General features: G+C 42.5%; 1 protein-coding gene across 2 annotated transcripts in view; it reads right to left on the minus strand.

Annotated features, from left to right (window-relative positions):
* Positions 1–3,154, minus strand: part of Znf846 (zinc finger protein 846) — a 32,995-nt gene extending 29,841 nt beyond the window's left edge. The window contains 1 exon segment of one of the 2 annotated variants that reach the window (NM_001107127.2): positions 3,052–3,154. In NM_001107127.2, coding sequence (NP_001100597.2) covers positions 3,052–3,081 — 30 coding nt within the window. In that variant the 5' untranslated portion in view covers positions 3,082–3,154. 2 annotated transcript variants of the gene reach the window in all.
* Positions 3,155–15,570: the final 12,416 nt, after the last annotated feature.

Consider the following 15,570-nt stretch of genomic DNA (forward strand, 5'->3'; position numbering starts at 1 on the left):
CAGAACTTAGGGGAAAAGAAAAATTCACCGAGGCACATATAAAGACCAAGCTTTACCATTTTCTCCTAAGTTAATTAATTTTATTGCAGCAAAAATTTCAACATGCTTAATTCTTAATAGAAGGGAAAAAAAGCACAGAAACCCTGGAAAATTTCTGGAAGATTCAATATATGCATGCATAAATGCATAATATATGCGTGTGCATGTGTGTATTCACAGTATATATGAAATTAACCTAGAATAAGAGCAATAAGAATGGCTATTAGTATATGATGGTAACATACTGTGTAACTCTAATACTTAATAGCGCAGGCTAAGTTATCCCAATATAAATAAGATATGCTGATGGATTTATATGGATGTGGGGGTTGTATTAAGAGCAACAAAAAGGCATATATCAATCCAACCTTATAAAACCATTACTAGTAGGAAAAAATAATAAAAGAGTAAAGCTTGGGGCTGAAGAGATGGCTCAGCGGTTAAGAGCACTGACTGCTCTTCCAGAGGTCCTGAGTTCAATTCCCAGCAACCACATGGTGGCTCACAGCCATCTGTAATGAGATCTGATGCACTCTTCTGGTGTGTCTGAAGACAGATACAGTGTTCTCATATAAAGATAAATAAATCTTTCTGCCTTTTTAAAAAAAAAAGTAAAGCTTTGGCATCCAAAATGGATGCTTAGCACTTCCTAAGCTCCCTACCTCTACCCCAGCTCACCCCATCAACAAGGTCCAAGAGTCTCTCCTGGAATGAGTTGTAATGAGCACTAGTGTCTCAGTTTAGTGTATTCCATTTTAATTAATTAATCCCAATCCTCTGAATGCTGGAAGCTGAGAAGACTGGGCCTGTACAAACAGCAAATAGTGAGACCGTCTTAGGTTTAGCCCACTTAGATGCAGGGGTGTGAATGCTTAGCCATAGGGAATGGCACTATTAGGAAGTGTGGCCTTATTGGAGGAGGTAAGGCTTTATGGGGTGGGGTGGGCCTTGAGGTCTCCTATGCTCAAGCTCTGCCCAGTTGCAAGTAGTCCCTTTCTGCTGCCGATGGATTAAGATGTAGTACTCTCGGCTCAGCTAGCACCAAGTCCACCTGCATGCTGTAATGCATTCCACCGTGATGACAATGGACCTGTGAAACTAAACCAGTCCTAACTAAATGTCTGCCTTTATCAGCGTTGCCTTCCAAGCAATAGGATTTTAACCCTAAGGCAGGCACACAAGCCCTTGGCCCTCAACTCCCAGCATTAATGAAAAAAAAAGAGTTAAAAGTCACAGACCCTTGTGACCCCAAAAGAGGCTTTAAACGCTCTCCAGTGGCTACTTGAATCCCACCAGGGATTAGCTATTCCAAACAACAGACCTCCTGGAGCTTCAGCACAGAATAAATATTACCAAAACAGTGCCAGCCAGGGAAACAACTGGAGTTCCTTTTAGGTGATAGTGTACCAGGTCCTTCCTTTCTTCCAGCAGCAGGGCATCTGGGTGCTCCCATGAGAGGCTGCACCCTACACACCTTAACAATCCTCCTAGAGGAGGAGGAGAGGACCCAGCACCCTAGAATAAGAGCAGTAAGACTGGCTATCACTACACGACACTAACACGACACGCAGTGTGTAATTCAAATACTATCATAAAATAGTGCAAGGGTCCCAACACTATAAATATCATCTATTGGTGGATGTACATGGATCGAAGCATTTTATCATCAAGAAAAACAAAAACATATCAGTATAACACATAAAAATAGAATTACTAATTAATTAGAAATTAATTACTAGGTAATAGAAAACACACAACCAGCAGTAAATCAGACAGTGGACCTCTTGGCAGCCTTATGGGACCTTGGCATTTCATTCACGCTCTCCCGCAGCCCACCCCACATTTCAGGTCTACTCAGTGTTACTAAATATTCCAAGAGACCAGAGGAGACCAGAGACCAGAGACCAGAGACTGGACGATTGTACACATCTGAGTCAGGCAGTTCAGAAACCTACCACCTGGTAAAGACATGGGGGTCGGGATGAGGACATCTCACAGTTCCCATGGGGAAAGTAGACAAAGGTATTCTCATAAGCTGTCCTGGCCTAGAGTGGGGAAAAAAAGGACAAAGATACAGTCTTTTAAAAACAAGGACTCAAGTGTTTCTTCTCTGTTTTACTCTCCTGAAATGTTCACACACAAACATCTTTGGGACTACAGAGACAGCTCAGCCGTTAAGAGCAGTTGCTGCTCTTCCAGAGGACCTGGGGTTTGGTTCCCAGCGTCGGCATTAGGCAACTCACAGCCTGCTGTAGCTTCACTTCGGGGAATCACATGCCCTCTTCTGGCACTGTCCTCATTTGGTGAATATGTGTGTGTGTGTGTGTGTGTGTGTGTGTGTGTGTGTGTGTGTGTGTGTGTGTGTGTAAGTATGTATATATATTGTGTGTGTAAGTATGTATATATATATTGTGTGTGTAAGTATGTATATATATTGTGTTTGAGATATACCATAAGGAAAATATATCACGAGGAACAAATGGGAGGCTTTCAGAGCAGCCGCTCCGCGGAGCACCAGTAGAAAGTCCAGGACCATGCAAAAAGGGTGAAAGGGGAAACTGTCCTGTTGGGGAGTGTGGGCGGGGATGTGGAAGAACAAGTAGTCAGACTCCAGTGGAGCTGGCCTAGGTTCTGGATTTGCGATCCTGCTTTCTGTACATTGTGAAGTTCGGACTAGGTGGGCCTCGGAGAGAACGAAGGGGCTGGGGATTCTAGAGAACACAGTTCCTTTCGTGAATGACCGTCTCATTCAGATACTTTCCCCTAATGATCCACCAAGTCCTTGTCACGCATTATCCGGAGCAAACAGGCAGCCAGAGCAGAGCTGCTCAGAGAAGGCTCCAGAACCCGCTGCAGTCGCCTCATCTGGAAGGACAGGGCGCCCGGGCTCGAGCAACCCCACAGCCCAGGGGATCCAGAGCAGCTGCCCACGAGGCCTCACCGCAGACCCCGCTCTGTCACAGCGCTTCCCGCTCGCGCATCGTTACCTCCGGGCGCCACACGCACACTCACCATGTCCACTTCTCGGGGACTTCTTACCATCGCCCAGCACCTACAGCGTTACTGCGCCACCGAAGCTACGCAACAGCTTCCCTAGCACCGGACTTGGATTCCAATATGGAGGGTCCCAGACAAAGGCCCGGCCACAGTCAAAGCCCGCCCCCACCCTCCATTTGTACGTCTGATTGGACGCGCCTAGAGGCCAGGGCCTCCGATTGGACAGAGCTTCAGGTTCTGTCCCCTGAGTGACAGTAGATGGCGCCTGCACACAGCTGAAGGAGCCCAGGATGACAGGTTCTTAGCTTCAGCTCTTGGGAGCTCTGGCTCCTGTCAAGTCTTGGTGTTTAGACTTTAGTCACTTCTGTAGGCCTGACCTCCAGTCTCCTCCAGCTATGGGATAGGGGCTCGGCCGTCTGCCATGAGTCCTGTAGCATATATGCACAAAGATTTCAGCCTCTGTTAAAACCATATGCCTTCAGGTCCTCACACGTTCCTTTAGCCTGCTAAAATCCTCTCTGGACCACAGCTCACAATTGTATTTAATTCTATGCATAAGCCCTATATGGTTATGAGTTAAATTGTATATATGTATATTAGTTAAATGGGAAGATGTCAGTTTTCGAAATCATTCTAAATTTTCTGAAATCTGCTTTCATTATTAGCTTTGCCTTCAAAACGGGAAGAGACTTGTAAAGTTTTCTTGTATTCAGATTAAAAATTTCAGGCCAAGTCAACCTTAGCCCTTGCAAGGCAGAATCAGAGAAATAGCAATCTCAGGTTCAGCTTGGCTATGAGTCTTATGGTGTCTTGGAATGCACATCTAAACCTTGTCTCAAAATAAATGAATATGTGTGAAATTGATTATAATGTGAAATTGATTATAATGTGAAATTGATTATAATGTGAAATTGATTATAATGACCCATTGCACCTAAAATATCTTTATAATCTGACCAGTGAAAACTTGATGATTTTTATGTACTATTGGTACAAGATCTTCAAACATATTTAGATTCTAGCTTGTCACAGTTCAGAACAGCTACAAAGTCCTTTTGTGAGCTATGCCTTTCCTGATCTCTGGAAGTAGAAGGGACTGTGACACCCTGTTATACCAGATGGGAGGGCTCAGAAATCCCTACAGGTGTTTCTCCTAAAGCCCAAGGAACCTTAGTGGCCTAGAAGAGAACAGAGAACTTCAACCAGAAGTGCTTACCAGCAGCTGTTGGGAACAAGACTATTTTTCCAGAGATTAGTCAGAGGTGGGCAGGAACTGTAGGGCCATAGGAGAAGGGAATGCTATGACTTTCCATTAATCTACAGCCCTAGTCTGCAGAGTTTAACCAAAGATCATTTTAGTTTGCTATTTAGCCTTGGCCCCTAATGGTTAGGCTGACTGTCACTTCTTCCTGTAATGTGACCTTTAGCACAATATATTTCTATACATATTTTTGTAAACTCAGAAACATCTAATAAAAGGAAATGGAATATCTACAAGGCGCACCTGTTGTTAGTCAGGTAATTTGTAAGCAGTAGATCGTTAAGTCCTGTAGCCTGGTTTTCTCTGTGGTCCAGAGAATGATCCGTGGTTTTGAGTAAGTGTATTTACTGAGTATGTAGCAAGCAAAAAAGGTAAAAGGATACATTGCGTGTAGTTAATAGACAGAAGCAGCAGATAGATAGCAAAAAAAAAAATAATAAAATAAAAATAAAACCAGAGCTTACAATAACCAGCAGGAATGACTGGAGGAACCTGACTAGGAGAGCAAACAGGCTGAAGAAATGGCTTAGGAGCCTTTAAAGTTCAGTCGTGAGGATCAGAGTTAGGATGCCGCACTCACATCAGGTGACTCAAAAGCATCTGTAACTTCAGTTCCAAGGGATTCTTTGCGATCTTCTGGCCTCCAGGGCACCTTCATGTACATGTGTGCATACACTCACACAAACACATATATGTACTTACATACCACACACACACACACACACACACACACACACACACACACACACACACACACACACACTGTGTGTGGGTGGGTGGGGTACCAAAGTAACAAAACAGAAAAGTTGGTAGTGTAGCAGAAATTGATTGGGGGCATCAAGGTAGTCAGCTGGGGTTCCTGATTATAATCTTTTCCTCCATGAATGAGCTCTGGCTTCTCCTTTCTACTGCAGGGATCTTTACCATGCTACGAACAATAGTGATGTCTGATCTTTACCATGCTACGAACAATAGTGATGTCTGACAGAAGTAGTTTATCTGTTAGCTGTTGCTATTGATGCACTGTGCTCAATAATCTAGCATACTTACTTTGTTTTGCTTTATTTTTTTTAAAGATTTATTTATTTATTATATATAATCACACTGTAGCTGTCTTCAGACACACCAGAAGAGGGCGTCAGATCTCTTTACAGATAAGGTTGTGAGCCACCATGTGGTTGCTGGGATTTGAACTCAGGACCTCTGGAAGAGCAGTCAGTGCTCTTAACCGCTGAGCCATCTCTCCAGCCCTTTATTTTGTTTTTTGCTCTCCTTGTTACAGAGCTAGCCAGTCGGTCTGACTCAGGACATGGAAGTTTGGGAGGAGAAAAGGGAGGGTCTTCTCATTCCCCGACTCAGCTTTCAAAACACTTGAAATAACACATGACAGTTTGCTGATGTAATTTTGGTTACATTTACACAGGGCTAGATACACACCCCTCCAAAAGGTTAGTTCGAATTCGAGCTGGTTAACAAGCTACGCTGGAACCAGCTGGGCTCCTTCTGCTGCGCGCAGGTATCTATGACAGAATGGCTCTGCTGCAGAAGATGAGCTGGTCGCCATTGGGGAGAGCAGCGGATTTTCCTCCAAAGAATATTTTATTTTCTAGTAGGCCCTGTGTTCTCATGGAGATGGCAGGATTCTGGAAGAAAAAAGGAAAATGATTCCTCAAAACATTTCCTGACTATATATCAGACTAATACACTTTCATACTACAACTTTGTACGAGCCACGGGAGACAAGGCCAGTCCAGATTCAAAGTTCGGGGATCGGGTCTTCTTCTTAACTGGAAGCATCTGGTAAAGAACATTGTTAGTAGGTCAGCTGATGAGTTGGCTCAGGGGGTAAAGTGTTAGCCGCTTGTGCATTAACGCCGGCATTTTGATTGACAGCACCCATGTAGAGAGCCGTATGTCATCCTAGTGCTGTGGAGGTGGAGACTGGAGAACGCTCAATGAGAGACCTCGGCTGTCTTGGTCAGTGTCCTATTACTGTGAGAAGACAGCATGACTGTGGACACTCTTACAAAGGAAAGCATTTAATTGGGACTTGCTTACAGTTTCAGAGGGTCAGTCTGTTATTAGTCCGTTTTTGATGGTGGGAAGTGTGGCAGCATGCAGACAGAAATGGTGCTAGAGAAACCCCGCCAAGAGTTCTACTTCTGGATCACAGCAGGGGGAGTCACCGGGCCTGGCTTGAGTTTTTGAAACACCACCCACAGCGACATACTTCCTCCAACAAGACCACTGCAACAAGGCCATACAAGTAGCTCCACTCCCTAATAACTGAGGATTCAAATATATGAGGCAATGGGGTCATTCCTATTCAAACCACCATCACCACCATCACCACCACCTCCACCACCATCACCACCACCACCACCACCACCTCCACCACCATCACCTCCACCACTCCCACCCACATACACACAAAGAAAGGAAGAAAGAGAAAAAATGGAAAAGAAAAGGTGGAGAAAGATAGAGGAATACATTTGAAATCAGCCTCAAGCTTTCCTATGTACTCACAGACAAAAGTATAGTATCTACACACACACACACACACACACACACACTCCCTAAGTATTTGAAGCCACAACTGTTGAACAATGAACCCTGCCTTACACTTCACTTTCATTCAAACATTTGGCTCATGTACTTCCTTTTATTGTTTTAGATCTTTGATATGCTTCCTTAGTTGATATTTCAAATTTCCATATGTTTACTTTTAAAACACTTATTTGTTTTAATTTATATGTATGTGTCTGTATCTGTATTTGTACTTCTGGAGGTCAGATGAAGGATATTGTTTTTGTTGTTGTTGTTATTATTATTATTATTATTATTATTATTATTATTATTAAGACAGGGTCTTTCTATTAGTCTTACTTGTCCTGGAACTTTCCACATAGATCAGGCTGTCCTCTAATGCACAAAGATTGGCTTGCCTCTGTTTCCTGAGTGCTGGAATTAAAGGTGTGTACCATTGGCCTGGCATCCCATACATACATAGACTTGTTTTAATTAACTGGTCATTTTGGAGTGTGAACTTTCCTGAAAAATAAAAGCAGAGTCATAAAAACATTGAAACTGCCTGGTGCAGTAGCACATGACTTTAATTTTAGCCCTCAGAAGGCAGGGGCAGGCTGATCTCTCTGATTCTGAGGCCAGCAGGCTCTACATGGTGAATTCCAGTCAGAGCTATATGGTGAAACTCTCTCTCACAAAAAACATGAGTATTGTACTCTTGACATGACAGGATAGATATACGCATGCACTCACAGCAGTTGTGAATGTGCGTAAGAGAAAGCCTGCCAACCTCTCAGAATGGAGGGGGAAAGGCTCAGGGGCCTACCTCTCCAGAGGCCCCCCCTCAGAGGAGGAGTTATTGACAGTTGAGGGCTTCTGGGGAGACAGAATTCTTACATCCATGAGGCATATATTCTTACATATACAAGGCAGCACAATTGGACCCAGAAGGGGAGGAGTGGCTTGAAATTGAAGGGGTTTGGGGAAGTGGGGTTAGAGAAACATAGGCAGGCACAGAAATTGAAGCCAGGCTCCTTGAGATGGTCATTTCTTAATCACAAAAGACACCATGAGGGAAAATGGAAACAAGGGTAGGTATCTAAATAGGGCCAACTAGGGGAAGGGGAGGTCTCTATAAAATACACCAGCCAGTTTCCATTGAGCATTGAATTCTCAGGCTCAGGGCTCTTCCCATTCTTTAAGAATAAAGCAATTATTTTTACTTTCCTGTGGCTTGCTTTTCTAGCTCTCCATATAGTCAATCCATTGTTTAAGGAAGCAAGCTCAGAAAATCTCCAGGCAGCAACTAGCACCCTTGTTGGAATGGAGTGATGACAGTTAGGTCTCGAAAGGGAAAGAGTGCTACGTAAATATGCTGAAAATTCATTGTGTGCATGTAAAAATAAGGGCATATGGTGGCTATTCCTGCTTGTCAATTTCACTATATTTGGAAGGAACTACAATCTAGAAATGGAGGGCACACCTGTGATTCACATCTTGAGGTTGGAAGACACAGGTTTCTGACCTGGTTTTTTTTTTTTTTTCTTTTTTCCAGAGCTGAGGACTGAACCCAGGGACTTGCGCTTGCTAGGCAAGCACTCTACCTCTGAGCTAAATCCCCACCTCTGACCTGGTTCTTGACAGGGGATGACACATGCCAGATCGTGAGTCATAATGGCCATTACAATCTTAGGCTTAAGCAAGGAGACTGATGGAAGCAGATCTCTGAGTTCAAGGACAGCCTGGGACAGAGCAAGTTCCAAATCCAGGCATGGAGGCACACACCTTTAATCTGGTCCATACCTTCTGCTGGAGTCTACATAAGGACACCAGAAAAAGGAAGACTTTTTATTCTTTGCCTGCCTGCACTTACTTGCCAGCACATCTGTTGGAACCTAATTCTTTAGGATTCCAGTTATATGGAAGACCAGCTGCAACAACTAACCTCATGGGACTGAACAACTACTGGACTCTTGGACTTCCCCTTCACAGATGCCCATTGTTGGGTTAGATGAACTACAGACTGTAAGTCATTCCAATAAATTTCCTTAAGATATAGGGACATTCCATAAGTTCTGTGACTAATACAGAAGTTGGTGCTGATTTTGTTCTAAAGGAACAGAAGTATAATGATGAATCTTTTAAGTATCTGGATTAGGCTTTATAACTTGCCAGCACCTTCTAAATTACCAGGTACTGAAAACTCTCCCACTCCCTCTCCTGGGAGCTTAGAGACTATTGGGGGCCCATAGTAGAAACTAAATTTTAAACTTAAAAGAAATAAATGCTTTTGGTTATCTTGATCCACTAATTATGAATGGCAATGCATTAGGTGACCTGGTATAAGAAACTTTTTACAGTTTGGTGGGAAACAAGAAAATGATTTTGCTGGTTGGCTCCACTTAGCATCTCTGGATCAACTGATAAAGGAAAGGAATGGACTGCATGATTAAATTGATAAGCTTTAGATTCTAATAAGTATGACCTTGAAGAGAATCTTCCCTCCAGCAGGCATAAAGATCAAGTTGCAGAAAATCAAACTGAAGTCCCTATTATAAGATTGGCTGAATTACAGTGAAAACTCAAACCTCAGCCTCAGAGGGTACCAGCAATTAAAGTAAGGGAATTAATCGTCTAAGAATGGGATCATATTATTTGGGATGGAATGAGTGGGAGGACCCTACTGAAGTTGAGAACTTATGAATCCTCAAATTCTCAAGGGTTATCCTCAGTCCTACCCCTTGAAATATTGTCCTTTTCACCTGAAGAAACGAATTCTTCATTGTCTAATAAACCAGCAATGATTTCTCTAAAGAGAGTGCTAGGCAAGACAATACCGATGTTCTTCAGGGCCCACCAATAGTTGCCTCTAAGCCATAACCAGACTCAAGGCAAAGACTCTAGAAAGTGTAGCCCTTGAGGAAATATGCTACAAAGGAGCTTAATGAATTTGCTAAGTCATTCAAGCAGAATTCTGGGGAATATGTGTGGGAATGGATTTTAAGGGTGTGGGATAATGGTGGAGGGAACATAAAAGAAGATCAGGCTGATTTTATTGATATGGCCCATTAAGTGGAGATTCTAGGTTTAAAATGAAAGCTTGCACAATTAATACACATGTCAGAAGTGTGAATAGTTGGCTAAAGCATTTATCGAAAGATGGCCTACAGAAAAGGAGTTCGAGAAACCTGATATTCCTTGGCTTAGAGAATTGATAAAGGGTTTTAAGGCTAAGGGAAATTGCAATGCTAGAGTGGATACATTGTGTAAAACTCAATCCTCCACAATGGGAAGGCCCAAAAGACATGCCCTTCATGAATCCTATTAAGACACAAACTGGTGAGAGGGGCACCGGCACATTTGAAGTTCTGTTGTTGCCCTTTCCTTGTACCAGGCCTTAGAGTTGGCAATGCTCTTGCTCAATGGGATGAATTAAGTGCAATTTGTTTAATTGTGCCCTGAAGTAACAGAGCCAGGTGGTGGCACTGACTTGACAGATGCAAAGTTATTGTGGTTATTATAATGGGCAGAGTAGACAAAACAATGTTTATAATGACCTAGCCTGTAATGGTCAACACAGGTGAGGTACATTTTATAATGGCATGACTTGTAGGGACCTTTGGTACTAGCTAATTACTCATGATGTTTCTAGGCATGGAATAGATAAGAAGCCTATTGCATTTCTGTTTGATCTGTATAAGCAGAAAAATTCTCAAACAAATGAAAGAAAGTCCACATTGGATTATGGCAGAAGACAATCTCAGCCAGTGAATCAATTTACAAATTTGAGTCAGTTTTCAGATCAAGAACCCCTTGAATGAAAGAGTGGCAAGGTTTCTTTGAGAAAGGACCTTGATATAAGACACCTAAAATTTTTGTTGTTATCCTTTCTCCAGTTCCAGGGACCAATGGCCTTTTCCAAAGTTAACTGTACACTGGGCTAAAGGAAATAATCAGATACTGGTTATGAATTGACAATGATTCTGGGAGATCCCAAGAAACATTTTGGTCTGCCACTTGAGGTAGGGTGTAATGGCTATTCCTGGTTGTCAACTTGACTATATCTGGAATGAACTACAATCCAGAATTGGAGGGCTCACCTGTGATCCATATCTTGAGCCTAGAAAAACAAGTTTTTGACCTGGATCTTGGCATGGAGATCTTGAGGTGTAGTGGCTATGAAAAGCTTAGGCCCAGGCAAAGTAGTACATGCCTTTAATCCCAGGAGACTGAGGCAAGGGAATCTCTAAATTCAAGGTCAGTCTGGGACAAAACAAGCCCTAGATCCAGGCATGGTGGTACATACCTTTAATCTGGCCCACACCTTCTGCTGGAGACTTACATAAGGACATTGGAAGAAGGAAGATTCATTCTTCTTCTCTTGCTAACACATCTATTGGAATCTACTTTTACAGAAGACCAGCTGAAACAACTACCCTTCTGGGACTGAAAAACTACTAGATTTCCAGACTTCCAATTCATAGCCAACCATTGTTGGGGAATTGGACTAGAGACTGAAAGTCAGTATAATAAATTTTCTTACTGTAGAAAGACATTCTATACGTTCTGTGACTCTAGAGAACATTGACTAATGTAAGGGGGTTATGAAAGCCAGGTAATTAATGGAGTTTTGGCTGTCGGACTCACAGTAGGTCTAGTATGTCCCTAAACTTATTCTGTGGTTATTTTCCCAGTTTCAGAATGAATAATTGGGAAAGATATACTTAGAAGTTGGAAGAATTCTCACATTGGTTCCCTGACCTGTGGAGTAAAGGCTACTATGGTTGGAAAGACTAAATGTGAAAGAACCAGAGTTGGGATCAATCTAAGGCCAGTGGGAAAATTCCACCACAAACCTACAAGCACAAGGACCCCTCCCTTCCAAGAAGAAAAAAAGCTAGTTTAGTTCCTGGAACAGCTACAAGTCAAACTGTCAAACAAAGCCACCTGTGACTCCCAACCCACCCCTCTTGGAAGGTCCTGAATGGTACACCGAATTGGCTTGAAGGTCACTCCACCAGTAGTACATAGTATCCTGCCTATTTACCGTTCAAATTCTGCCCCAATTGTTTGAAGGTATATAACTCTCTGTTAGAGTCTGCTCAGGGTCGTCTCCCTCTTGAAATGGTGTGGCCCCAAAATGTTGGAATAATAAACCTCCTCTTGCTTTTGCATTGATCACTGCCTCTGTGAGTCTCATTCAAGGGGTCATGGTGGAGGTCTGATTCGGACCTCAAAAATGGAAGCCTTTAGTGTTGCGTCTGCCAAAGAAAATAGTGAATCAAAACCAGCACCATATCCCTGGAGGAACTGCAGAAATTAGTGCCACCATCAAGGACTTGACAGACGCAGGGATGGTAGTTCCCACATCTCCCTTTAACTCTCCTATCTGGACAGATGGATCATGGAGAACAACAGTTGACTATTGAAAACAAAATCAGATAGCAATTCTGATTGCAACTGCTGTACCAGATGTAGTATCCTTACTCGAGGAATTTAACACATCTGCTAGTACATGGTATATAGCTGTTGATCTAGTAAATGTCATTTCCTCAGTACCTGTCCATAAGGACCACCAGAAGCAATTTGCTTCCAGTTGGCAAGGCCACAGATATACCTTTACAGTTTAGCCTCAACCATAAATTAACTCTCCTGCCCTTTGTCACATCTTAGAAGAGATCTTCATCATCTGTCTGTTCCATAGAATATCACATTGATGTACTATATTAATGACAGTATGCTGATTGGACCAAATGACAGTAATTAGCAACCACTTTGACTCATTGGTAACACATGCCTATCAGAGCATGGGAAATCAACCCACCAAAATCCAAAGACCAACTTTCTCTTAGGAATCCAGTGGTGTGGGGCATGCAGGCATATTTCTTCTAAGGTGAAGGATAAGTTATTTCACCTGGCCTCTCCCATCACCAAGAAAGAAGCACAAGTTCAGTATGTCTATTTGGATTCTGGGTATTACTCAGGCATGTATACCAAGTGACTAGGAAAGCTGCTAGCTTTGTGTGGGGTCTGGAACAAGCTAAGGCTCTTCAACAGGTCCAGATGTCCTGCCCCTTGGACTTCTTCTGGTCATTTTGGGTCTCTAATGACCTTAAGCCAACAATCAAAGGAATTAACAATGTTAGGGGTGATCTATCCAGATTACCATGGGGAAATTGGATTGTCTCTCCACAATGAAGGTAAGAAGGATTATATCTGGAGTGCAGGAGGTCCTTTAGGGAATATCTTAGCATTACCATGTCCTGTGATTTAAGTCAATGGGAAACTACAACAACCTAATTTGGACTCATCAGGAATGAAGGTATGGGGTCACTCCTCCAGGAAAAGAGCCAAGACCACTTAAGGTGCTTTCAGAGGGCAGAGGAAATATGGAATAGGTAGCAGAGGAAGGTAGTTATAAATACCATCTTAGGGGGTTGGGGATTTAGCTCAGTGGTAGAGCGCTTGCCTAGCAAGGGCAAGGCCCTGGGTTCAGTCCCCAGCTTCCAAAAAAAAAAAAAAAAACATCTTAGGCCATGTGACCAGTTGCAGAAATGAGGATAATAAGTAACATGAATGCTTCTGCTTTATTTTGTTAAGAATGAATTTGTATAGATATTTATGCTTTCTTTCAAGCTCTTTAATTTAGAGAATATTAGTGGTTATTGTATTTAAGTTGAGATACTAAAAGGATGTTTCCCAAGGGACACTGACCTATTCTAAATTTAAAATGTGTTTGTGGTTGTACAAGGTATAGTTATATCAAGTTAGGTGTATTTAAAGTCTGATTATTGTTTTCATTTGGACCTGAGATATGATTTGTGTCAAGTTGACAAGGGGTGGATTGTGATAGCTATTCCCGATTCTCACCTTGACTATTTCTGGAATGAACTACAATCCAGAAATGGAGGGCACACCTGTGATCCAGATCTTGAGGCTCCAAGACACAGGCTTTTGATTTGGATCTTGGCATGGCACAGGCTTTTGAGTCTGATCTTGAGGCATAGTGGCCATGAAAAGCTTAGGCCCAGGTAACATGGTACATGCCTTTAATCCCATGAGACAGAAGCAGGCAGATCTCTATGGTTAAGGCCAGTCTGGGACAGAGCAAATTTTAAAGAAGCACTTATGTCTAGGCATGGTGGTACACACCTTCAATCTGAGCCCATACTTTCTGCTGGAGGCCTACATGATGACATTGGAAGAAAGAAGATTCACTCTTCTTCACTGCTTGCACTTACTTGCTAGCAGTCTGTTGGAACCTACTTCTTCAGGATTCCAGCTTATACAGACCAGTTGAAACACCTAGCTTCATGGCACTGAGAAACTAATAGATTCTTGGGCTTTTCCATTCACAGCTGCCCATTGTGGGGTTAGTTGGACTACAGGCTCTAAGCCATTCTGGTGCATGCCTCTATGTCTAACAACCTGAATCCATTACCCAGGACCCAAATGACCTTAGGCAGGGCTTTATTACTTTTCCCAGACACGGCCAAGGTCTACCAAGCAAGATTTAAATTTGTTTAGGGTAAAGATGCCATGCCTTCTTGTATCCTTGTGTGCTAGACTTTTAATTTATGGTAAACCTTTTGAGCGTCCCTCAGAAACCACCTTATGTTTAATTTGGGGCTGATTGCATATGTATACTTGATCCATGTGTCTCAGTGTGTATATATAGAGGTCAGAGAACTTGTGGGTGTTGATTCTCTCTTCCTACCATTTGGGTCCTGGCAAAAAGCAACCATACTTTTTTTGCTGAAACATTACAAGGATGGTATATAGGCCACTTAGTAACTTTTTTCCCCTCTGAAATTTAAGCCGGTTCCCAGTAGATCTCAGCACTATCATCCTTGCTCATACTAGGCTAGCCCATTAAGCTGCACTTAAAGCATTCAGCCACTTTGCATTTTAGTCCAAAGTCCATAGTGAGCAAAGCCCATAATAAACAGCAAAGTCCAACAAGCAACAAGGCCAGGCCTGTCACAATACCCTCCTTCTTGGTAGCAACACTTAGTCACTGTTCTATTTCTGTGAAGAGATACCAGGCCCAGGCTCTGTCTCTTCCTCTCTACCTGTGGATCAGGATGTAGCTCTCAGCTACCACTCCAGCACCATGTATTTTACCATGCTCCGCACAATAATGATAAAGAAATAACTTCTGAAATTGTAAGCATCCCCCCCGCCCCTCAGCAGGTCATGGTGTGCCCCTTTATAGATTGTCCAAAACCAAGTGATCAGCCCTGAAATTATAAACATACAAGAAGGGGTTGGGGATTTAGCTCAGTGGTAGGGCGCTTGCCTAGCAAGCGCAAGGCCCTGGGTTCGGTCCCCAGCTCTGAAAAAAAGAAAAAAGAAAAAGAAAGAAAAAAAAGAAGAAGAAAAAGAAGAAAAATAAAAAAAATAAAAAAAAACATACAAGAAACGGTAAAAGAACTCATCAGGTTTAACATACATAGACGAGACCGTTAATTTGAGATGGAGAGGGGGAGGGGATATGAAAGGATTTGGAGAAGGAAGACATGGTAAGAGTCCGAGAGAGGAAAGGAAGAAATGATATAAATAGATTTAAAAGAATTTTTGAAAAAGTTAAAGAAAAAAACCATACATGTGTATCACTCAAAGGAAAAAAAAGTCTTATTTTCATCACAAAACAAACAAACAAACAAACAAACAAACAAACAAACCAAAAACCCCCCAAAAACCCACACATTTAAGACGGTATATAATTTCTGCCCTGGGCAATACCT

This window comes from Rattus norvegicus, chromosome 12 (genome assembly GCF_021556685.1).
Source record: "Rattus norvegicus strain SHRSP/BbbUtx chromosome 12, alternate assembly SHRSP_T2T, whole genome shotgun sequence".
Classification (NCBI taxonomy): Eukaryota; Metazoa; Chordata; class Mammalia; order Rodentia; family Muridae; genus Rattus; species Rattus norvegicus.